This window comes from Caenorhabditis briggsae (genome assembly GCF_000004555.2).
Source record: "Caenorhabditis briggsae complete genome, chrX, whole genome shotgun sequence".
In the NCBI taxonomy this organism is placed as follows: domain Eukaryota; kingdom Metazoa; phylum Nematoda; class Chromadorea; order Rhabditida; family Rhabditidae; genus Caenorhabditis; species Caenorhabditis briggsae.
Genome location: NC_013491.2, coordinates 19526477 through 19552265, shown reverse-complemented (window position 1 = coordinate 19552265; position 25789 = coordinate 19526477). Strand labels below are relative to the sequence as shown.

General features: G+C 36.5%; 4 protein-coding genes across 4 annotated transcripts in view; 1 reads left to right on the top strand and 3 right to left on the bottom strand.

The window, feature by feature from the left end:
* Positions 1-6410: 6410 nt before the first annotated feature.
* On the top strand, positions 6411-9728 carry Cbr-nkb-3 (the record flags this gene model as incomplete). The annotated part of the gene is made up of 6 exons (XM_002645665.2): positions 6411-6507; positions 7354-7494; positions 8062-8336; positions 8384-8512; positions 8558-8665; positions 9567-9728. The coding sequence occupies 6 exons, from the start codon at positions 6411-6413 to the stop codon at positions 9726-9728; spliced, it is 912 nt and encodes a 303-aa protein (XP_002645711.2).
* A 717-nt stretch (positions 9729-10445) lies between these two features.
* On the bottom strand, positions 10446-13810 carry CBG07376 (the record flags this gene model as incomplete). Its single annotated transcript, XM_002645666.1, has 9 exons — positions 10446-10620; positions 10720-10879; positions 11363-11471; positions 11940-12141; positions 12187-12380; positions 12426-12577; positions 12627-12969; positions 13014-13213; positions 13699-13810. The coding sequence occupies 9 exons, from the start codon at positions 13808-13810 to the stop codon at positions 10446-10448; spliced, it is 1647 nt and encodes a 548-aa protein (XP_002645712.1).
* Positions 13811-15850: 2040 nt separating this feature from the next.
* Positions 15851-19105, bottom strand: Cbr-aakb-1 (the record flags this gene model as incomplete). Its single annotated transcript, XM_002645667.1, has 4 exons — positions 15851-16228; positions 17161-17389; positions 17459-17529; positions 18977-19105. 4 exons carry the CDS (start codon positions 19103-19105, stop codon positions 15851-15853), a joined length of 807 nt encoding a protein of 268 aa, XP_002645713.1.
* A 3897-nt stretch (positions 19106-23002) lies between these two features.
* The window catches only part of Cbr-nhr-71, a gene marked incomplete at both ends in the record, with an annotated part of 12363 nt that continues 9576 nt past the window's right edge, over positions 23003-25789 (bottom strand). The window contains 6 exons of the mRNA XM_045240607.1: positions 23003-23448; positions 23517-23682; positions 24243-24394; positions 24440-24558; positions 24712-24818; positions 24868-25209. Coding sequence (XP_045093544.1) covers positions 23003-23448; positions 23517-23682; positions 24243-24394; positions 24440-24558; positions 24712-24818; positions 24868-25209 — 1332 coding nt within the window. The remainder of the gene's footprint in view (positions 23449-23516; positions 23683-24242; positions 24395-24439; positions 24559-24711; positions 24819-24867; positions 25210-25789) is intronic.

Genomic DNA, 25789 nt, shown 5'->3' with positions numbered 1-25789 from the left:
TTTCCATTCTTCTTCTTCTTAAACTTTGGCCTACCGGAAGTGGGGTTATAGAAGACAAGAATATCTCTCCTCGTTTTTTTAGGTGAGTGAGTTATTTTGTGTGTATGTGTGTCTCTTTGATCTGTGTCTATAGGTATAGGTATTTGATTTCGGCCGTCGATAAAAAAAAACGACGTACTGATAACAGAGAAAAGGGTTCGGGTGAAAGATGAAAATTTGCGTCGGTATCATCGTCGTCAATGATCCAATTGACGTAATGGCTCACCCATTTTTGTTTTTTGTTGCCCTCGGAAAAAGTATAGGTGGGGGTGGGGTGGTAAGAATGAAAGAGATGGAGAATGAGAAGAAAAAAAAGAAGAACCGTTGTAGTTTGGGACTGAGGAAGTGCTCCCTCGGTTTCTCGGTGATCTCGGGGCTTCTGCTCTTTTCTCTCTCATTTTCTTTGCTCGTTCAAAAGCAAATATATCAGGTTTCATTCACAAGTTTTAAAGCTTTCATGTTTTCGTTTATTGTAATGTGGTTGGAATGAGGAGGATGCAAAAGTTCAAAATGTGGAGCAAAGACTGTGGGAAAAAAGCTTGGTGGGCTTTGTAGGCGTGAGAATGTATGGGTACTTTGGGTCATCAAGTGGAAAAGGCAAAGTGTTGGACTAAACTTTGAAAGCTTTTTTTGCATGGGTTCTTCAATGTGACTTTTGAACCTGAATTCAAAATTTCAAAAAAAAGCTTCCGGATTTTTTTCTCTGTTTTGTATGTTTTCCACTAGATAGAGTACTAGCCAATAAGATATACAAAAACTCGATTTTCAGTAGATTTTTGGTTTTTTAAAACCATTTTCAGGAGTCTGGAGCTCGGCTGCTAGGTTTCCGATCACTTTGAAAACTTCAGAGAGTTCAAGGCAGATCTAGATTGAAAATATTGCATTCATAGCATTTTTGGAGAATTTTCGTTTTCCAGTTATTTGCCGATTTCTGAAGGAGACAAGTTTTGTAACGTTTTTTGTACAAAACTGCCCAAAAAATGTGTGTTCTTTAGAGATCGGCAAATAGCTCAAAAACTAGGCGTTTTTCGAAAATTCAGTAAATGCAAGGATTGAAATTTTTAAGGCCCGGGCAAATTTTGAGCTCTCAATATAATTTTTCCCATTTTTTTTTCGTATTTCGGATTGTTTGTCTGTCTGATCAAAAAAAAAGATCGAAAAAGGCCGGGCCGGGCCTCCGAAATTCCGGAAAAAGCCCGGTCCGGCCCGGCCCGTTACAAGTATGCTGAAAATGGTGAAAATAGACTAAAATCCACTGAATAGTATGTTCTTGTGTATCTTATTGGCCGGTACTGTACTTATTGTTTCAAAAAAAGGCATAAAATATAAATTGGATACTGTAACTTCTCAAATTTTTTAGTTTCCCCTGAAAAATAGTCCCAGATCATAGATGAATTCTGTTTACCCGTTCTCAATTCAAATTTGAAATTTAAATTTTCCAAAGATGATTCTCCAGTTCTCCGTAGTCTATTTCCGTCTCTCGATGTCTAAGCTTCTTTGCAACACACTTTGAAAAAATGATCCCTGTTGATATTGTTCTGTAATCAGCACTTTTTCTCCAAACTCATTCACTTTTTTTATCAGTAAACTAAAAAAGCAAAAAGTGAGAAGAAAATTGGAGCGGTGAGAACAACGTCAGAGTTAATCTCATTTTGTGTACACACAACACATCAAACGGTATCACTCTCTTCATGTCCACATCATAAGACGATCAATCTAGGGTACTAATATGCACTTTATTCTCAACAAATTCCTTTTTTTATGCTCTCAAGATGAGAATCCAAACTAATTTTTAGAATGTTTTTGTACGGCGAATTTCGATTGAATTTATAAGAGCTCTCTCAAGATCTTGGTGCTTTGTATTGAACAAACAAAAACCATTGTGTAGTGTGTCCCATCTTGCATTTGCTCCGGGTGCTAGTGCCGTTTATTCCAACACAATTAGAGGACGGGGCGTTGCTTATTTCCTGCGTGGTGGTGGTGGTGGCTTTTGATCTCCACACGAAATTTTTACGAGGTCCCTTCCTAGTTTCCATGGCTTCAAATGTCTTTTCCTCACTTGTTGCATATATAATTTTTGCATGTTCCCATTTCCCCTTCTTCAGAACAAGGTGCATGACAAATCGTTGAGTACCTCAACATCTTGTGAACACAGATTTTGACAACATTTTCAGTATACGTTTAGATTAGCATATCGAGATGACTTTGAAAATTTTAGAATCCACTGGCGAGTTTTAGCCGAGTTATTTCGGTTTTAATACCAAAAATCGCCTTTTTCGTGCAAAAAAGCGATTTTCGAAGACTTCTATGTAGAACGTTCCAAAACATAAGAAAATAAATTTGTTGTAATAAACTCAGAATAGAGTCTAAATAGAGCAATTTTTTCAACTTCAGGCCTTTTCTTGAAAAAATTTTTTTTTCAAGTTTTTGTCACGATTTATCCGAAAATCGAAAAAAATTTTTTTTTGAGAAAATGTCTGAAATCTAAAACTTTGTTCAATTCTAAGATTAATACAGCAAATTTCAGGTTCCGGAGAATTCTAGAAGTTGAGAAAGTCGACTTTGAACCTCACTGGTTTGAGCTGAAATTGCGATTTTTGGTACTGAAACTTGTATAACTCGGCTGAAACTGGCCAGCGGATTCTATAAGAGATGTCCAGACAGGTTATTCTGAACCTATTGTGAAAGTTTGAAGAGAAATTTTTTTCACAAAATTTTCCTCCAAGCGATTTTGCCAATTTTTTCCCGTCTGTTAATGTTCGCAATGACATAGTTGAAAAAGAAGAACAGAACGGTGAAAAAATGAGCCCGAAAATAAAACAGGTGGTTCCTCTTTCTCCTGGCATCCCAACTTCTACTCATCCTGATGACAGCTGTTCCTCCCACCTCGCTCTTTTTCTCCCCATCATCCCATTACTATTGTTTAGTTCTTTCGTTTATATGCTTTAAAAAAGTTGTGTTCCCCTTCCTTCCCGTTCGTCTGTCTCCAGACTGATTGTTCTATGATGCCTTACATAATGCAACGCAACTTTTGTAGATCAAAACTCAACAAATTCTTCAGATATTTCCCCTCCCTTATCACTTCCCTGATCTGTGTGTACATAAGCAAACCACAATACTCTTTCTGTCGTGTTTTAAATGACTAATTAAAATATTCGGCAAACAGACACTATTTGATTATTGTCTGTATAGGTTATTACGACAACTGACGCCATTCGCAATCTCGACTGATTATACCATCATGCTTGAGATAAGATGTTGGGGAATCACAAACATTTGCGCTATCCAGCAAATTTTCAATTTTCTAATAAAACACAATTCTTGTTCTTCTGGAAGGAATACATACACCCACACACCGTTCTCTTCAAATTTCGATATTATTTTTATACATTTCCTTCTAGCTGCTGCCGGAGAGAAAAAGTAGAACGATGATTCAATGTGACAGGTAGTATCGCTGAGTATCGGAAGAAACAATATATCATGCTTGTCACATTGGATTGATATTTTTGTTTTTGATGAGTAAAGTACTTTTACTTTTTATTTCGGAAGTCTAGGTAAACAGAAAATGTTGTTTTCCTTGTCTAGGTTGTTCGAATTATAAAATTTTCATTTGTCACTTTTTTCGTTTGCCTTCGCGGCTTCTTTGTGCCCCCGGTCTTTCCTCTTTTTGAGGAATTTCTTACTAGACATTGTTTGTACTTTTCCGTTTTTTTCTACTCTACGGGCTTTAAAAAATTGTCTTCGTAGGAGGAAAAATTGTAAAACTGCTTTTTTTCCCAATGTTCAAGAAGACGATTCCCATTCACATTGTCCAGCCTCGAACAAATGAATTCGTCCTTCAGATGAAAGAGGTACTCAACTTGAAACCTTGAAAATAAAAACCGATACCAATCTTTACTTCTGTGTCCCTTTGATAGACATCTCAACGGCAAAAAAAGGGACCGAAACTCCAATGAGGAAATTAAAAATAGGAAAAAACAAAAAAAACTAAAAATTGGGTGTTGGGTTCCCATTGAAATTTTTTTTTACAATTCGTTTTCTGAATAGATGGTCAGACCGGAAACTCAATACCTATATGGAAACCACGTCTTTGTATATGAGTTTTTAAAAAAAAACTTTTGAGAATTTCTTTTTTTTGTTTTTAAATATAGCTGCATAATTATTCAAGTCACGGATGTCCGGAATAGCTTTTTTGAAATTTCGAAAATTCCAATTTTCAAAAATTCAGTATTTCGGAATAATCCGCTTTCGAAAAGTCGAAAATTCGGAATATTGGAGAATTTCGATTTTCAAAATTTCAGAGTTTTAGAATCTTCCGATTTTCGAAATTTTAAATTATTTAGATTTTTGAAATTTCGGAATATCGAAGTATTCCAATTTAGAAAATTACAGGCTTTCGGAACATTCCAATTTTCGAATATTTCATACTTGCTAAATCTTGGCCTGGCCCGGTCGGGAAAAAAAAACAAAAATCCAGGTTTTTCTCAAAAAAAATGACTCTTAAAAGTTTTTTACCTCAAAAACCCGGCCCAGCCGGGCCGGGCCGGGCCAGTGAAAATTCCTCCACCGGCCCGGCCCGCGACATGTATGGAATATTCATTTTTTTGAAATTCTGGAATATTCCGATATTCAAAACATCGGAATTTCGAAATGTTCGGATTTCAAAATACTGGAATTTTGGAATGGTTCAATTTTCTAAACTTTTTAATTTCAGAAAATTCCTATTACACAATGCTCCTAGACAAATGCACAATTCGTTGTTTTGTTTGTTTTCGTCAAAAAAGAACAAAGTTGATCCAATTCAAAATTTCGATATTTCGGAATATTCCGATTTTGAAAGTTTCGGGATCCCGGAGTATATTGATTCTTGAAACATTCGAATTTTCGGAAAATTCCAATTTGGAATTCCGTTCCTAACATTCCCGAATTGGAGAAACCTTTCAACTTGGAAATTATTATACTTTATTTACATCATTAGCAATGCTCGGATATATCAAAAATCTCAAAATAATCTCCTCTCAACAAATATCTTTCAAAAATTTTTTCAAAAACAATTTTTGGAAAACAATCTAAAAACTGCAAAATGCAGCGCCAACTATGATCTATGTTTCTGGAACACGCTCTTTTAACACCCACACAATGATTGGACACTTTGCCCCCTGTTCTCACTTGATCTTCCCCTTCAAAAGTGAACACTTTAGTCAACTACCTGTTTCACTCTATGCGCTTAGAGTCCACCACCACCACACTGCTCCTAGACAAATGCACAATTCGTTGTTTTGTTTGTTTTCGTCCAAAAAGAAACAAGTTGATCCAATCTTGTGTGTCGCCCCATCCTTTTTTACCACCACCACTGCTTTGCCATTCGTTTTTCCACACTGACATTGCCATCCCATCTTGCCTTTTTTCTATTTTCCTTTTTTTTTTGAAGCGGGTGTTGTCCCGTTTTTGGGCAAGAAGGAGAGAAAGGAAAAAAAAAGAAGACGACTCTTCCTCCCAAAAAATTTTGGGGCTGATGGTGACATCATCAAACAGGAGGAGCAGAGAGTCCAATGCATATATGCACCGTTGTTGTTTTTTCCTGCTTTTTTTGCTCCAAATGTTTTTTTCCAGTCTTGGATTTCCTACATCGTCATAAAATCTCCTTTTTCTTCGTTTCTCAGTTGTTCTATACTTTTTTAAAATTGCTTTTTTTCAGTTTGGGTAACAGTCCAAGACATGGAAAAAATGAGAAACGGAGAAGAGAATAAAACGGTAAGTATTTTTTTCCAAAGTTTTTAGATAAAAAATTCCAACATGAGACATCGCGTGTGATCCCAAAAAAGTAACTTTTCATGTTCATGCATAACTCTACAAATTTTTGGTTCCAGTAGTTTTAAGCTTTAGACCAATTCACGTTTAGTTATTTCAAACATCTGAAAAAAATCTGTTCATCGAAGATTTTCATTCAATTCAATTTTTATTCTTTTCCCAAGTGTTTTATTTTAAGCTGCAAACAAGTTTCTCTGCCGTCTCTTCTTTAAAATCTTTCTTGAAACTACTTGAACTTATTTCTTTTTTCCTTTTCCTTTTCCTCTATCTTCTTCCTTTTTAAAAGCAGAAAAGAGAAAAGAAAAGAAAAACTGAATAAGAATGAGCAGAAGCAGTGAAAGAGGATGAAGAGAGAAAGAAGAAGATAAAGCAGAATAGAAAAGAATGAAAACCGAAAAGACGGGGCATAAAAAAGTGCGCATGTGTGACGTAGCTGATCTGGTAAAGACTGAATTGTGAAAGCGAGTTGAGTTGAATTGGGATCCCTCCAAATGATGTCATCTAGAACCCGGAAAATTTATTTATTTGTGTTTATGTTTATTTCCACATCTTTGCAGCTGATGAACGGGGAGGCGAAAGCAGAACCAGAGACTTTCCGGCAGTTTTTGTACAATAAGCAAAAGGGAACCGTCTTGGGAAGAACTGGAACATCCTGGTGTAAGTCTTTTAGCAGGAAGAGAAATTTGGAACAATCAGAAGTAGCGTATCTAATACACAGATGTCGTTAACTCTATAAAAGAGAGCTTCTCTCCGGAAAAGTACTGGTCAAAAAAAATTTTTAAAAAAATTTTCCGTGGAATTTCGGCCAATTTAACAGGAATCTTGGTTGTCAAGTTTCCAATCACTTTGAAACTATTGGAGAGTGTGAAACAGACCTAGATTGAAAAGTTTGGATTCACAGAATTCCTAGTTTTCCAGCTACATACCGATTTATGTTTGGGGAAGCGAAAGCAGAACTAGAAATCGACAAGATATAAGAGAAAGACACTACTTTTTGGCCATCTTTCCACTAAAAACGTGAAAAATCGGATGTCTTTTAGAAATCGGTCAATTGCTCAAAAAGTAGGAAATTTTAAAAAATGTTGTGGTTGCAATGTTTTCAATCTAGGTCTGTTTTACACCTTTAATTTTTTCAAAGTGATCGTAAACTGGGCAGCCGAGCTCCCACTCCAGACTACAGAAAATGGTCAAAAAGCCAAAAAATCAACAGAAAATAAGTCTCATACTCTCTTGGTTGGTACTGTATCTTGTTTCCAGGAAGAAATGTTGAAAATTGTTCAACTTCCAAAATGTTCTTTATAAAATCAGTTACATTTTGTTAGTTGACCACTTTTCGACATCTTGCTCAGGGACCAAGATAAATTGGCTCAAAGTTGGAAATCACTTTTTGTTGAATCCAGGATATGATAATCTTGATTTTCAATTTCAAAAAGTTCCCGAAAAACTTCCCCAACTTTTATATCTTCGATACCCAAACTCTTTTCCAATACCAATTTCTTCCAGGCCAAATCACAGTATTCTACATCATCTTCTACATCTTCCTCTCTGCTTTCTTCATCGGATGCCTCGCCATCTTCTTGAAAACGTTAGACCCAAAAGTGCCGCGTTTCTATGGAAAGGGAACAATCATCGGAGTGAATCCAGGTTAGTCATTACTGTCCGTACGGGAGGATTGTTTTCTTGCTCAATTTTTATATCTGTTCGTTTTTTTTTCTTTCGGGAGGGGTAGTCCCACTTAACTTCAACGTTGCGCAACTGATATATTTGTGTTGTGTTATTTCTAGAGATGAGTTGATACTGAAGTGGCTCTCGCACTCAGAACAGTTGCAAAAATTTGAAGCTGATGAATAACATCTCAAAATACAAAAGTTGTACAAAAATTCGCTGAGATCGAACTCTCATTTCAATCTGCAAATCTTTCTTTTCACAACAAAAATTTTGAATCGAACACAAAAATTTCTGGAATGACATTTTTCTTGATAATGCTTGCGTTGCATTTACGGAGCAAACAACAAAAAACCCATTTGATCTTCCGGAATTCATCAAAAACTTGCGAATTGACGTAGGTGTCGATGATTGTCACTGAAACGTCTATGAGCTTATCAGTAGTGTTTCACCTTTTTTGCAACACCTAATGTAATATAAGTTCAAAATGAGAAAAAAAAAGAATGAGAACGAGAGAAGGGGTCACCTTACAGAAATATTTTCCAGGAGTTGGATATCAACCATGGCTTAAGGAAAATCCTGATTCTACACTCATCAAATTCAACTTGCAAGACTCTAAATCCTGGGAACCATATGTGAAACAACTCGACGGATATTTCTCCCGCTATAACAACACCAATGACACCCGTGAATGTGGAGCTGAAGACAGCAACGAGGCTCTTCAAACGGATCCAGACAGTTTGCCATGCCGTTTCGACCTAGGGCTCTTCGAGAAGGCTAACTGCGGAGCAAAGGACCAATATGGATTCAAGAGCGGAAAGGTTTAATTGTTATTAGGGATACCTTCAACCAACTATTTGATATTTAGCCATGCGTTGTCGTTTCTCTCAACAGACTCATCGGATGGCGTCCAGTTGACTACGACGGAAATAGTGTCCCAGAAGAGATCAAGTCTAGATACAAGTCGGGATCCATTACCATCAACTGTGAAGGAGCGGTGAGTAATGGAAACATATAGCAAATGTGAGAGATAAAATTTTAGACACCGTTCGACAAGGAACATCTCGGAAAAGTGAAGTACATCCCAGAGGCCGGAATTGACGGACGTTATTACCCATATGTCTTCCTTCCATCCTACCAACAACCAATCGTAAGTTCCTGGGTTTTTAAGATGCATTTATAGGGGGTGGAGAGTCATCGAATTGAATAAGTTTTTGAAAGTTTTTCAATATTTTTTTCAAAACAACTTCATCAATGCCTGTACACTAGCTGTCAATCGGAAATTAAAAAAAAAACATATATTTCAGTTAATTTTTGCCCATTTCCACCATTTTCAGGAGTCTTGAGCTCGGCTATCAAGTTTCCGACCACTTTAAAATTTTTGGAACGTGTAAAACAGACTAGATTAAAAACTTTGCATTCACAGAATTTTTTGAAAATTTCTAGTTTTTCAGCTATTTGCCGATTTCTGGAAGACATATTTTGGGGTTGTTTAAGAACTAAAAACGTAAAAGAGGTGCCATTCAGACTTCGGCAAATAGCTGAAAAACTGTGAATTTTCAAAAAATTATTAGAGTTGTTTTAAACCTGGGTCTGTTTTACACTCTCTAAAGTTGTCAAAGTGATTGGGAACTTGATAGCAAGATCCAGAAAAATGGTCAAAACCAACTGAAGTTTTGTTTTTGTGAATCTCATTGACCGGTACTGTAGGTCAGAAAAGATTTCCCAATAATTCGGAGGGTACAATCATTTTGGAGTCACGAGACTAATCTAACGGTCCAAAATTATCACATTCGGGATTCAAAATATTTTCGAAAATATTGCTTAGTATTCCGTTGTACCCCAAATTTTTTTCACCTTTGAAATTATTCGCCGATTTTGAGAATTCTGTTTTTTATTTTAGAAATTACGTAATTCAAGTATGTAAATGCTACTGACTGGTATTTCTAGTTTATCTGAAATTTATATTGAAAGTATTGTGCCCCACAAAATTTGCCAAGCTGAGAAAAAAATCGAATCCAGAAAAAAAAATCGAATCCAAATAATTCCAGGCCATGGTCAAGTTCGACACCATCCCACGCAACAAATTGGTCATCGTCGAGTGCCGTGCCTACGCTTCCAACATCGAACACGACGTCTCCACTCGCATCGGAATGGTATACTTTGAGTTGTTCGTCGAGGACAAGAAACCGGTCGCCGCGCCAGCTGCTTAAATCAAATTTGTCATTATTTCTATGCTCACAAATCTCGATTCAAAAATCAATTGAAGTTCCGTGTGCTTTCCCGTTCTTCTAACAATTTTTTTCAAATCTTTCTTTGTAAATTTCCATTCACCATCATCCTATTTACACTGAATAAAATTCAAATCTTCCCCAGTTTCACTAGAAAGTTCAGAATTTTTTTGATAATAATAAGGTCCTAGATTTTGAGAGCCAACATTCCAGTACTTCCAACCCATCCACCACAAAACATTTTCTATGTATTTTATCTCTGTTTTATATGCCCCAATCCATTTATCCAATTTAATTCATACTACCCTTCCCAATGATACTGTACCTACCTTTTATATCTAGCGCTTCCTCTCCTTTCTCTACCTTAAATCCAAAAAATCCAGAAAAAAAAACAAAACAAAAAAGAACACACAATTTGTGATTTGATTTCATTCACACAAACGGTTCTAAACACGTTCATTCATTCAAAAAAGCCCATCCTTTTTCCGTCAAAACTTCAAGTCTTTAAGAAAATTCCCCGACTTTTTCCCGGACATTTATTTCGCTTCTTCTAGAATTTGAGATTACTATTATTATCTGTAGCATTTCATTTTCATAATTTCTCCCTTAACCAATCTTTTGCTATAATGAATTTCGCTAATATTTTGTTTTGAAAAAAATATGTTCATCTTATTACAACCTTTGTGAGAAAGCCGAAAATTAACAGAATGGACCTTTGTATCCGTCAATGGTGGGAGCAGTGCAAACCCAGAACATGGAATCCGGATGATAGCTAGGTTGCATTTTCGGATTCGGCGAAAACGAAAGGAATCTGTTGGATTTGTCCATTGCGAGCCATTTGAATGGAAGAGAGCTGCCAGCAGGTGTTGGGTTTCTGTAAGAGATATCTTTTAGTAATTTAATAGTTTAAAAGTTTCATATATATTTTCCATTTTGTTTTTCAGCTCTTCTTCCAGAAGCATTTCTCATTCACCCTTTGATAATAAAGTTGAGCCAAGTAGTTGTGAAATAGTCTCTCAAAAGTTCATCTTGAGGGGTGCAGGTGAATCCGTTGCATGAGGTTGAGAAGATGTATTGAAGCTCCCAGGTGTGTTCACAACCACGGAAAAGGGGATCGGTAACTTGTGGGAGAGCTGGAAAATAGGGAAAGGATAATAAGAGCTCAAAACATCAGCAGTGTCTCAATGGGAACATAGCCGCAAGGCTAAAATTTTATTTAAAGGAAATTGTAGGTCCTGCATATCACAAAAATAACTTATTACGGTCTGTTGCTTGCCGAAAATATGAGGTAAATAGGCAAATATAAAATTTTTTGAAATACCGTATGAGAAGCCTGTATATTCATTGAAAAGAGTTATGCAGTTTTTGCTACAGAACCGTTAATTCGCCTTTCAAAATTTTCTCAAAGTTCATTGCCGCCGGACAAGAATAATATCTCAATTTCCATCAGAGATATCACAAATTGGTCAATTGATAAAATGGTGATGATATTATGATGAACAATTTATCAGTTGAAACCATTTTCATATCTTTAATAGGAATCGAGATAATTGAGCTCAAAGGTCTTGTATAGGGTTTCCCTATATTGAAGCATTCACGGCAATCTTCATTCTCACCTGCTGGGCTCAACCAATCCAATGAATACAAATACACATTGTTCTTCATATATTGGAAGTATGCAGCATCTCGCAATGTTGGACCAATGAACACCATTTCACTCCAAAGCTAAAAATTTTGTTATGAACCATGTACAGTACCGATCAATAAAATATACGAAAACGTGATTTTCGGTAGTTTTGATCGTTTCCAGGGGTCTGGAGCTCAGCCGCCCAGATTCCGATTATTTTTTTCAATTTTGAAGGATGTAAAAGATTGAATAATGTGCATTCACAGAATGTCTTGAAATTTTCGAGTGTTTCAGGTGTAGAACGAGTTCTTAATGACGCCTGCTTTTCTCACATTTTCAGCGCAAAATCTGTAAAAATAGGGGGGAAGTCCTTCCGGCATCGTTAAAACGCAGGAAAACTAGGAATTGTTAAAACAATCTGTGAATGCGAATTTACCAATCTAAGTCTGTTTTACACTATCTAAAATTTTCAAAGTAATCGGAAACTTATTAGCCGAGCTTCAGATTTTTGAAAATGATAGATCAACCAAAACATGGTACTGTATCCTTTCCAGTTTCAACCACACCTGAATCCTTCTTGCTTCCCAATCTCTATGATCATTGTCAGCCCATCCCATAGTATTGACATATTTGTTATCAGCAGCTACCAACACCGACTGCGGATTATCCCAGTATGTCATTTCATAGCAATCCTTCAAATCATACTTGATCTGTGTTCCCGTATTATGAGTGCTATTCAAATTGTGAAGGATGTTGTTCATTTCTGAACTGAAAATCTGAACTTGTCCCAACAAATTTCTCTACCTACCCCACCCAAGCCATTCGTCATGTACATCTCCAATCAAGACGTTTTTCGTAGCATCGCGCTGAAGAGCAAGGTACTCTAGACGTTGGGTTAAGTACTTTTTGTCCTGGACAATCGACCATTTCATCCGATGTCCTGGCAGAGAATTATCGGCAGTGACGATCTTGTCCTGTGTGACGCCACGAAGACAGTTGAGGATGGGCTGAAGAAGTCAAATAAATCACCTTGGCGGCTTTCCTTCGCTCACCCCAAACGATTGTCCGCTCTCCCATTGATCAGCAGTGGCACATCCTAATTTCACAGACAGCTGTTTGCTGGTGGATCTGGTTTTCTCTGAATACGACATGACAGCTGCACCAAATGCGCTTCCAGACTCATGAATTGATTGCTTGAATAATGCTTAAGAATTATAAATTTAAAGACTTTTTACATTCTATGTCTAAAATACATTTAGCAAGAGGGGTTAGTGTCAGAGTTGAAACTGCTTCTGCTCCAGAACTTTGTCCTCCGATTGTCACTCTAGTCGGATCACCACCAAAGAAGGAAATGTATCTTTGAACCCAATTAAGTCCTTCAATCCAATCAGAAATTGCCCAATTTCCAGGAGCCATTGCGTCGCGCGTTGAGAAAAAGCCAAATGGTCCCAGTCGATAGTTCATCGACACCAAAACGATTGGTCCCTTATTAACAAGATTTGGGTAGATTCCAGCTCCCATGTTTCCTCCACCTTCGACAAAACCACCACCATGAATGTAAACGTATACCGGAAGTTTTGAAGTTGCCGTCACATTCTATAATTTCAATTTCATTAATTTGATTGATGTGGTCAAGTTACATTTGGGGTGAACACATTGATGTAGAGACAATCTTCACCGGAAGTTTGTCCGTTTCCTTGTGTACAAATTCTACCATATCCTAGTGCTGAGACAAGACCGGCGGGATCCAAGCGTTGAGCTTCGGCGAATCGGAGATTTCCAAGTGGAGGTTGAGCATAACGGATTCCACGGAATGAAGTACCGTATGGATGCTTGTATCCTGGAAATATAAGATTGGAACAAAATTTGAATCCTATTTTCCATGCTGTAGTCAAGGTCAATAAGAAAACATATACAAAAACTTAATTTTCTGTTGATTTTCAATCATTTTGACAATTTTCAGGAGTCTGGAACTTGTCGGATCACTATGAAAATTTCTGAGGAAGTTAAACAAATCTATATTTAAAACTTTGTATTCATATAATTGCTTAAAAATTCTTACAATTAGTTTTTCAGCTACTTGCCCATTTTAAACAGCCACCTGTTTTTTTCAGATTTCCAGATTAAAAAATAAAATGGCCAAAAAAGTGTCTTTTAGAAATCGGCAAATAGGAGGAACTCTCAAAAACTCTTTGAATCCAAAAATTTTAATCTAGTTCTGTTTCATATCCTCAAAAATTTTTGAAGTTATCGGTCACTTGACTGTCGAGCTTCAGACTCTTGAGAATAGTCAAAATCAACTGAAGCATATCTTATTGACCGTACCTCTGATAGTGGCTGCTCCGCTTGGTGTCGTCACAGTTACATCTACAGTTGGATCATCGGCATCGGCGAAACCATTCAAGGATAAGAGAATAACCGCAAACAGTAGCTTCATCTAGCCAACGAGAGCAGAATGAAGAACTGATAAAAAGTTGAAATTCTCTCTCTGGACATGCCATGTGGCAAAAGATAAGAAGAAACGTCTTTGATTGGACACATTCCGTTCTTCTATGTTTAACACTTTTATGACTCTAAACCAATATGTTGTTTGGTCGATCGTAGGCCATTGACATCAAAATTTAACTCATGTTGCAATATTAAAATATTTATTATTGAAAACCCAAATCAACAGTTCAACTTGAACTCAACATAAATAATTAGATGCTGATGAAGTCAAGAAAGAATGCGGATGGAGATGCTGAGCGTGCTGAGTTGTACCCAGGGTCCTGAATCTCAACAGCGACAAATGACAGTTGGATTGAAGAATTGTCTTCCAAGAATTGGATCATCTTTGGTAGAGAATACTCGTTCTCCTCGAAATAGCGAATAGGTGAACCCTTCTTGTCGGGGGTGTTAGGTGGGGTGCCCGCCGACATTGATTTCACTGGAAGTGATACCAATAGTTTCTCTGGTTTTCTTTTTATATGTAGTAGATTTACTACATGTACCATGCAAACCCAACCACGGAACAATAAAAATTTTATTGCAGAACGGTGCTTCCTTGTGCTGAACAATGATATGTGGAGGGACCGGTTGATCGGAGTTACAACAAAACAATAAAATAATACGGCGACATTAGAAATCGTGCAAAAAAGTTAACGTTTGCAGAGAAAAATAAACGGTCTTTCCACTAGAAACTTCAAGCAAGACTTAAGCAGATTTTTTAAAACTGACAAATGCACAAATATTCATAGACAGTGGATGAATATTAGTTACCTCATTTCGTTCATTCAAACTGTCACTTTTAAACTGAATTATTATGATTCCTGTGAAAAATATTGAATGTTTGTCAAGTATTAAATTATTTATCATATTATCACCATATTTTTGTCAGTTGGCACGTTTTTGATATCTTTCGCCGGAATTAAGATATATAAGATAATTAACCTCAAATTGGATGGTTCGATATGGTAACTGATCTCTTTTATTACAGTTTTGAAGCGGTTTCTTTTTGTGAGACCTGTTCCAGAAGAGCACCAACGCTATCCACTGTATGCTCAATTATCCCATTTCCGCAACGAAATATGAAAAATGTGTCAACTGACAAAACACTTTTGATATAACAATTTATTAGTTGACAAATTCTTCATATCTCTGACGGGAACCAAAAAAATTGATTCAAATTTGAAGATTTGAAGGCTTTTCTATCACAGGTTTTACGGTAGTTTTTTACATGTTAGTGTTTTTAGTTTGAAGGAATTGTATTTAAATTTCATCCAAAATTTTAATATTCGCCAGAACATTGTTTGACTGGTACAGTGTTTAAATGACAGTTATTCAAGATTTACATTAGCCGAACAGATTTCTGTACCTTTAACCGCATTTTTAAAAACTTTCGATTTGGATTGCGAGTTGATCGGACATGAGCTTATCACTGTACATGAGCTTATCCATTTATCTTATAAACTTCAATTTCGAAATATCTACCGGATGTTTTTTTTTAATTTGAAACTTTCGAAACAAGCTGTACAAACAGTGTCTGAAGTTGGGAGTGACTTCACAGACGTTTCGGAGTTAAATCCACATTCCTGTAAATTCAAGAGCAGCCTCGGAACCATAACATCGACCATTTCAAAAAAAAATGATGGCTTAAAAATTTCAATTTTTTCGGGCTGCTGTGTGGAACAAAAGTCTTAAAAAAGAACAACGTAAGCTCCTGACACTTTTGTTATTTTTTCACTTTTTACAATTTATTCACACTTGTCTTTGTTACATTTCAATTATGAAGGAATGACTACTTATGAGAAAAATATAAATTGTCGGTGGATGAAAGCTGATGTCAAAAATTAACAAAGAGTCGAATCGGTTGAAAAAGATGTAGTAAAGAGAAAAAAGTCTAGACTACAGGTATCAAACCACAAGAAGAAAATGGTATCACGATTTCACAAAAAAATCAATTCGATGTATCAAAAAAAAAAAGAAGAAACATGGTTAATTAGATCGGCTTGTAGAGCAGCGTGGTGACAAATTTCTTGCGATAGCGATGAGTAGCGGAGAGAACCATCACTCCATCCTTAATAGATAGGGCATACAAATGATTAAGCATGACATGGTCTGGCTCTGGGAGCACATTTGGATCACATTGAACCGGTGTGTCCTTGTTGAGGATGACTTGAAGAAGATGGGGTGGGAGCACTGGTGGTGGAGCAGCTTTTCCAAAGTCAGCACGGGTTGGAGTTTCCTGGCCAAATTGATGAAGCTTCTCTAATTCACGATCATTGGGAGTGTCATGAGATTCCTTGGTTGGATGGTTGGAACGGAGAGCTTCACCAGCGTTTGAGGAAGCCAGATCCTTATCTAATGCATCGAACACCTGGAAAGTGAGATATTTCTATAGTTTTGATTGCTCTAGCTTTGGTTTGTGTCCTATAAAATTTTAAAACAGTCAAACGTTTGAGCAAAACACTTCTTATCACATGGGTAACACGTGGCTAGTTATTCGATATCAGTTCTTGTTTGAAAAAAGACAATTTTCACACTATCAGAAAATTCTCCATGTGCTCATAACATACGGAATTTTTTTTTCGAAAATTGTGACCAGAAAAATTAGAAAAACGGTTTTTAATTTTTAGCAGGATCTCCAAATTGAAAAATATAATTCAGACTGAAAACGTGTTTTCAAAACTTACTCAAGATTTTCTGGAAAGTCCTTGGAACATTTTTCAACTTTTTGAATCAATTCAATACTAGTTTTTTTAAAATTAGATTTTGTAAGAAATTGCTTTGGTTCCACAATGTGCTTGTCAAGTTTATTACCGTTGTAAAATCCAAAAAAAGTTTTCGTCTGATTTATTACTTAAATTTGATAAAATGGTCTCACGCTAAAAATCGAAATTTCAACTTAACATGAAAATTTTTTCAGTTTTATTTCAGTTCTCAAGTATCCTCTAAAATCAGAACTTTTTAAATAAAAAATGTTTTTAAATGGTAGTTTTAGGTTCATTAGTTGTATTTCAGGCTCTCAAAATTGAAATTGAAAAAAATTGCAATTTCAATGTAATTAGAAAAACTACCTCTGGATCAATTACAGTACTAGAGCTCGCTGGGGAGGACATGATGAGGGTCGGTACGAAACGGTGTTCTATATGATGTTAAAAAGGAAAATGAAACAACATTTGTCATTAAAAAAAAGCTATGACGTGCCTAGAGACACCACAAACAAGAAGCGAGGAGCCAATACATGGTCATATGCCCTCATTTCTCTATTTTTTATTGAATTTTGTACTGGAAACAACCTCAACTAACCTCATAATCGGCTTCATCAATCATCACGACATTGTTTTCCCCTCCCAAATGATTGCTCGTTTTCTGTTGATTATCATCAACCACCCACTTGTGGTCGACATAGAATTTGTACTCGTGTTTTCCTGGCTCCAAATCAACGATCGTTGAGAAATCGCCCGACGATTTGACAAGAGGAATTCGTTGGTTCCATTTGTCCCACGATCCACAGATTGCTACATTTCGTGCGGATCTGAAATAAAATAATCATATAAAATTCTTAAAATCAGAGAAATTTGAAATCAGAGAGAAATAAACTTACGTGTTGGCTTGGTTCCATTTGAATACCACTGGAAATAATTTGGTCTTGTCGTCGCTTTTGGCGATTTTCATCTGGAAAATGAAAAAATTAAAGAAAGGTATTATGATTATTTAAACAGTATTGTGACTGGCTGGCAAAAAAAGGACTGATAAGTTTTTTGTACTTTTGACGAAATTGAACACAATCTAGTACAACGATTAATTGATCAGTTTCCAACCTACTCGAAAAATATCAGTTTTATCCTATTTGATTATTGTATTGGTCTTGTACGGAATCCAAAAAAAAATAATTGTTTCCTATTTTCATTTGAGAAGAGAGATCTGAGTCTGATAAGATAAGAGATTATTTTAAAAGAAAAAAAACACTTCCTTCTCGGATCGGACACTATTTGAAAAGAGAGGAAAAGACAAAACGTATGACTGACAAAAAAAACTTGGTACCGTTTTTCTGAGGTGGATGTTCATATGACAAAAAGAATCGAATAAAAGTGCGTGTGTGTCCAGCCCTAGAAAAACCATTCGTCTTCATTGAAATGGAATTTCTCAACAACAGTTGGTCTCATACTTATATCAAAAAAAACTTGACCTCAAGGCACAAGGATCTTATGGGAACTAAAGACACCATTTTTTTGAAAATTTTTTTTATTCCCTATAATTTATGAGGCATTATTCAGAATATACTTTTTTGCTGATCCCTAACAATACGTTTCGGATGGCTAATATTTCAAAAAGTAAGTTTGTTTTTTGAAGTAATACTTTATTCCTAATTTTCGTATCTTTTAAAGGAGGCCAGACACCAAAAAAAAATTTTTCCTGATATTTTGCATAGAGAACCCCCATGAGGGGTTGAACTCATGACAGGCAGCTCAGGGGTGCAGCGCCGCTATCGGCTGAGCTACGGAGGCGCGAAGGCGCCTGACAACCAATGGCCTACATAAGCGCGGCGCGATTTCGTCCCTTGAACTGTCCCCCAAAATTTTTGCTGTCTCGCCTCCTTTAATACAGTACCAATTATTACAATACACAGTTACCTATTTTTAGTAATTTAATGTCTATTATTATCATATTCAGGAGCCTGGATCCCGGCTGTCAAGTTTACGATCACTCTGAAAATTTTGAAAGGTATAGAGCACATCTGAACTGATAATTTTGCACTCGCAGAGTTTCTAGTTTTTAGATGTTTGCCGATTTCTGAAAAACACTTATTTTTGACCCATTTTTGTGCTGAAAATGTGAAAAAGTTGTCTTCTAGAAATTGACAAAAGCTGGGAAAATAGGGATTTTCAAGATTTTTAGTGAATGCAAAGTTTTCAATCTAGGTATGTTTTGCACCTTTGAAAACTTTGAAGTGATCGGAACCTTGACAACTGAGCTTCAGACTCCTAAAAATGAACATAATCGCCATAAACTGAAAGCAAAACGTTGTTGTAAATCTTATTGACCGGTACTAAATGATAATTTCTTGATTGGTTTTTAGGCAATATAGAAACTTCAAGTTTAAAAATACAGTAATGCATACCTGTACCGGACACTCATCCTCGTTTGGTGGCGACGCACTTGGTGCTCCAGTTCGGCTTTTGCTTCCACCCTTTTCAGAGTCGAATGGGCGATCCCGTTTGTACATGCCACCTGGCTGATTGTTTCCCATTTTCCTTTCAGCCCTGGCCTCTCGCTGTTGCTTTTTTCTCTATTTTTTGGTCTATTGACGACACACGGATTGATAGGAACGCTGATTGACAGGCTGAAAAACAAAAAAAACCTATTATTCGATTTGAGAGTTTTGGCGAATTTGAGAGGAAATGATAAAAGAAGGAAAAGAAGTTTAGTACAGGATTTTTGAACTTCCATGACCACAAGAGGGATCTAGAGCTGTGAAAACAGGTAGTAGGAATATTTTCGTTGTTTTGCCTAGTGTGAATACAATTTTAGAAATAAGGCAAATCAAAAACAACCGAAATTTTAGTTATTTTCACAAATTAGACATTTGCGGCTATAGCTTTCAATAATAAAAAAAGGAGTCAACTTAAAAAATCACATAAAAACGTTGATGAGTTCAAAACATTTTTTAGGTGAGTTCTCTGAAAACAAGACCTCCCATGCCATTTTTTTCCAAAGTGAAAAATCGAAAAAAAATCCACTGTGTACTTTAAGCTCAATTTTCTCCTTTCCTCTGCAAGATATCAAAAATGTTTTGACTAATAAATCACTACTGATATTATGACGAACAATTCATCAATTGACAACTTTTTCATATCTTTGACAGGAAACAAGAAAAATTGGCTCGAAGTTAAAAGTTAGAAGATCTTCTATTACAGATTTAACAGCTGAAACTTTTATAACGGAAAACAGCAGACACCGATAGAGACATCAACAATTTTGAAATTTGTTATGAGTTCAGACAAAGAGCATGTTTTTCTCTAAACTCGAGCAGCGAATAACAAACATAACAAAAAGGGCTTCTTCGCCGAAACCTCTTTGAAAACAAGAAGGGTGCCAAACAATTTCTCACTGCTCAAACTCTTTTGCCCCCCCCCCCCCCCAAAAAAAAGTAGTTGAAAGGAATCCCCGTAAATGTTTTGAAAAGGGCGCGAAATACCATGTGAAACTTATAGAGAAAAGGCGGGAATATAGTGGCAGAAACACGCTGGAATTGAGAAGAGAGTGGAATGAAAATAAAAGCGGTGGCATCGAACATAGTGCATGTGACGGGCGGAGGACAGGAAGAAAAAAGCGAGGAAAAAGCGCGGAAAATAGGATGAGGCAAAGGAGAGAGATTTCGCACACAAGACTAACAGAAAAATAGACGGGGCAAGAAGAAGAAATACGAGAACGATGCGGGAGGGTAAGAAATATGAAGAAGTCTATATTTCTTCTTCTTATCCTCATTTCTTTGCCAAAGAAACACCCAGCTTATTTACGATGATATCAAAATGATTCGCGGAAGAGTATTGAGCCAAATCGATTGGGTGATTTCAAGAAAGTGTTTTTTACAGGTCTTCCTGATTAATTGAATTAACGAAATGCAAGAATGTTTTTAAATTGAATCAAGAGGAAACATTGAATGAATTTTTGATCTTTCGAAAAATCGCAAGACTCACATCGCTAGCGCCAACCAGACAGCGAAACCCGTTTCTGAATTAATCCTTGAAATTTGATAATAAAGTTCACAGAATTCAAAAAAAGTAAGTACTCTAATATGTATATCTTTCGACTTCAAACCAATTTATCATGGTTTCTATAAAAGATATCAAAAAATGGTAAACTGACAAAATGTTAAAATATTATATTAAATATTTTCTCAGTTTGCCGCGTCTTGATATCTCTCCCGGGAAATTAGATATATGAGCTCGAAGTTAAGCGTTTACGGTATCTTAAAGGAGGCGAGACAGCAAAAATTTTGGGGGACAGTTCAAGGGACGAAATCGCGCCGCGCTTATGTAGGCCATTGGTTGTCAGGCGCCTTCGCGCCTCCGTAGCTCAGCCGATAGCGGCGCTGCACCCCTGAGCTGACTGTCATGAGTTCAACCCCTCATGGGGGTTCTCTATGCAAAATATCAGGAAAAATTTTTTTTGGTGTCTGGCCTCCTTTAAGAATGTGACAATATTTTTAATTCAAATTTGAAACATCATTGATCACAGAGGAACACTTTTAAAAGAATCATTCAAAAACCAAACGAGGGAGATTTTTTAGAATACAGCGCTGTGAACTTTCTATGGTAATGTTCAAACACCGGATTGAATGGAAAACCAACAACCAGTGATTTTCAAAAAATGTTTTATAGGTTTTTTAAAAGGCATTCAAGTAAAAAAAATTGGGTTTGTGCAAAAAAGGAGGGGTTGAACTTTTGATGTTTGTACCTAAACTAACATCGAAGGGTTATAAAACATTAGAAAACTCAAAAATCATATTACTCTTGCTCAAAAAAACATGAGCGAAATAGCTCAGTATTAAAATTGATTTGAATATTTTTCATTTTTTTTTCTCATTTTTCAAAAATTTTCCCGTTTTGTCGATCTAAATTGGTGAAAAATGATGAAAATCAACAAAAAAAACAATACAAATTGTCGAAAAAAGAAAAAAAATGAAAAATATATATTTTTAAATAAAAAGAAAATTATATTTGAGAACAATATTTCATTATTTCTCAATTTTCGACAATTTTGGTTTGAATAACCTATTAATTTTGATAACATTTAAAATTTTTAAAAAACCCATCAAAATGGCCTAAAACGAGGAACTAGGAAAATGCAATTTAAAATAGACTCAAAAAATACGGTAGTTCGCACTTGCGTGTTCAAATGCGCCTTCAACTAGAATTTCGCTTTCAACAGGCGTTCGTTTCAGACAAAAGTGATAATACAGCAGAAAATTACAAATTTCTATGAAGATTTCGAAATAAAACCTGCCGAACTAATTGAGAAAACAACCCGGATAACTGGTTTTTTCTTACTTACCTAGTCATTCATTTCAGTCAAAAACAGCAGTTTTATTATAGTTTCAAGCGCAATAGGTATTTGTCGAAAAGAGAAGTCACGACGACGATGAAAAATATTTGTCTTCTTCTCAGTTTGTCTAGCCGCCCACCCCAACATGTTTTATCAAATCAATTTAATTCAAAAACATTGCAACATACGCATAGATAGTAGGCATAGACATGGCATGTGAATAACGAATTGTCTCTCTGTGTATGTGTCGTGTCATAAAATACAAAACCGTCGAGAAAATAGTATAGACAGTTGGTAGGGTGTTAGAGAAAACGGGTAGGAAAACGGGGGGACGTAGTCCTTGGTTACAATGTATGTGTGTATAGAGTATGTGCGAAGGAAGAGAGACCCCCCGCCAGGATTATCGATTGCGTATGCAAATCTTGTGTGCGGGGGTTAATAAGAGATTAGGGGGAGAAAGAGTTTGATGTATTATCTTCATAGTACGTAATGAACCTTATTTTTCTAACCAGCCACGGCACAGCTTTGCTTCAAACCGATATTCCTTGGAAAATCACAGAAATATGAAGGCAAAAACTATTTTCATCATAAAAATTCTTTATTGCATTTTATTAAATAAATACCACATCTTATTGTGAGAGAAAGTATTCTGGAGCATATAAAAAATGAGCCAGGGGACCGTAAATGTTTTTTCATGAGTCTCAACGCGTAAAAATTCTGAGTTAATGAGTGGGGTGACTATAACAAAAAAAGGGATAATTATCACAGAGCGCGCGGGGGAATGCTGTCTTGCAGAGATCAGTGAGGTCGGATAAGGATGACTTGATGAAAGATAGTGAGAGACTTAGAATAGTGAAGAATATGGTGCCTATACAAACGCTATTGAGAAAGAGGAGAAATTACCACCGGGATGGAAAGAATAACAAAAGCAAAATGTAATTGCTAAGCGAGAAATAACTGAAAGTAAGGAAATTGGAAAATTGGGAGAACGAAAAACAAAACAACCAACAGAACAACGAACAAGAATAGAAATCTATGAACAACAATAATTACACAAGCAAATATACAAATACAAGTTAAATCAATGTTATTTGAATGACTATAACATTATTTCTTCACTTGGTAACTGAAAAATGATCGGTGGTGGAGCGGGTCGCTCAATGTCGTCTGGTAGTGGTCCCATCACACTGGGGAGCATGTGAGCATTGAAGACCAACACTGATGGATCGACATTTGGGTTTGGTTCCGATGGTTTCTGTTGCTGTTGCATATTTTGTGGCATTTTTTGTTGAATGTTCTGTTGCAATGTTTGAATTTCGTGGAGGTTTTGCAGATTTTGAAGCTCTTGAAGGGTTTGAAGCTCGCGGAGAGCTTGGAGATCTTGAATGCTTGGAATGCACCCATTTTGAAGTGGTATCTCAATAGTTTGGTGTTCATTGTAGACGCTTCCAGAGTTCATAGAGTCTGGGGAGTTGTACATTCCAGGATCTTGCTTGATTTCCGATTTAATGAATGGGGGAAGGGCACCATTAGCTTCCATGACGCCTGAAAATAATTTGATTTCGGACTGGAAGTTTTCAAAATGTATTTAGTTTTTTGAAAAAAAAACTTACTAAACGCCGTGAATAGTTTGAGATTCTCCAAAAGATTGGGGTCGAATTTCAGGACATTTGTGTTGCATGGTGCGTAGCAAAGTGTTTCGTACCAGAATTTGCTCATGTCACAGAACTCGAAGAGTTTGGCAACTTGGAAATCTTGACAGTGCATATCACAAATGAGCTGAAACAGATGATTTATTATTGTTAGGCCAAATCTATTGGAATAAGGAAGGAAATACAGTACCGGTAATAAAATATTCAAATTGTGTTTGCGTTGATTTAGACCGTTTCAGGTGTCTGGAGCCCTGCTGGCAAGTTTCCGATCACGTGGAAAATCTTGGAGGGTGTAAAATAGGCATTTTGAATTCAAAAAACTTTTGAAACTTCCTTTCAATTTTGATTTCGTAGAGGCACCAATTTTCTCTCTTTTTCAGCAATAAAACGGGCCAAAAAGACTGTCATTCAGAAATCTAAAATAAAAGGAATTCTCAAAAAATCCTATGATTACAAAGTTTCCTATCCAGGTCTATTTTACACAATCCACGATTTTCAGATCGATCGGAAACTTGACAGCCGCGCTCTAACCTTCTGAAAACTATCAAAATGGTCAAAAATAAACTGAAAAATATGCTTTTGTACATCCTATTGGCAGGTACTGTACAATTTTGTTTTCAGAGTATTCCGTAGAAATATGTATTAATCATCTTTTAAGATTAAAATCTCAATAATTTTCAAATTTACCTCAATTTCTCCGAGAAGAAGAATCATCTGACCTAGCCTTAGTGCTGGTTCTTCAGTATTATGATCACTGTACCAGTCAAAAAGACGATTCATCGCCCAGTCACGTCGTCGTTTCATCACGATTCTAGTATTTTCTGTCACATGTTCATTATCTGAAACAAACAATTTTCATCACGAAAAGACAACGGCGAACTCACTGGTGACGCTCCATAACAGCATGATGTGCAAGAAGACCACTTCCGCATCGTTCACCTTCATCGACACGAATGGATGGATGACGTTGCTCCAGAATCGATTGAATGTTGGTGCGAAGGTTCTGCAATTTCTAGAATTCACCAACGCGTGGCGTTTTGCGTTCGACTTAAATCGCGTCTGGGTTAGGTGACGTTAATTGTTGACAACATAGGTTAAGTGGTATTTTCGGAAGCTCCATAGAATTGTTAAGACTCAATTAAATCAAAAATCTCACTCTCTCTTGGCTTGAATCTGGTGTGGATCGTCATCAGGAAGCTCAAATCCAGTACGATCATTTGGGACGAATGTGAAGTTGTTCATGACGAATTCTCCGCGGGCGCACTGAAAAGAAAAACTTTTAACATTTTTTTACATCTGTGTCAATGCTTACATATTCTGGATGCTTTGATGCACTGTAGAAATGGTCCAAACTCAACTTTCTAACAGAGTATCTCTTCAGAAGGGATGACTTATCCTCACTGGGAAGATCTGTATAAGGCTGTTGTTTTTCAATCCAGTACAAAAGTCCAGTGAGCTCCACAGCTGATAACTTGCTGACATCTACTGGATCCATCCTTCTGAGTTTTTGTCCTGTGGCCAGTTCGTCCAAAAACTGTTCGAAGGTGGAGAAGGAAAGTTGCATCATACGTTGGTGCTCTCCGTACGCGAAGACAAGATGATTGAATTCTTGTTGATCGTCATCGGTTGGTGTAGCTTGACGGGACATTTGGAACTGAAAATTTTGGGTAAAAATCAAAAAATTAGAGTGTTTACAGAATATTTTGTGCTTGGGAGTGTCTTCAATAACAAAGTCAGTTATCACTATACAGTTTTCAGTTGATTGTCGACCATTTTGACCGTTTTCAGTAGTCTGGAGCTCGGATGTCAAGTTTGCGATTATTTTGAAAATACTGGAGGGTGTGAAGCAGAGTTAGATTGACAACTTTGCATTCACAGAATTTTTTAAAAATTTAATTTTGTTTTAGATTTCCAAAATAACCGCTTTGGGACCGTTTTATTGCTGAAAATGGGAAAAAAGTGGGAGTGAAAAAACAGTGTTTTTTGCGTTTTGAGTACAAAAACAGGCAAAAAGGTGCCTTTCAGAAACTGGCAAATACCGTAAAACCTCTAATAGAACGACACCCAGACATCACAATCTATTGTCTCTCGTCTCTGATCAGTATCGATACTTTCACTATCACTGTTACCGTCATCACATTCGCCATACTTGTTTGCCTCGAAGCTCTTCTCTGAAATATTCTCTTCTTTTTTGTCATTACGTCTCCACGTGCTTATCAATCATCCAACTGATA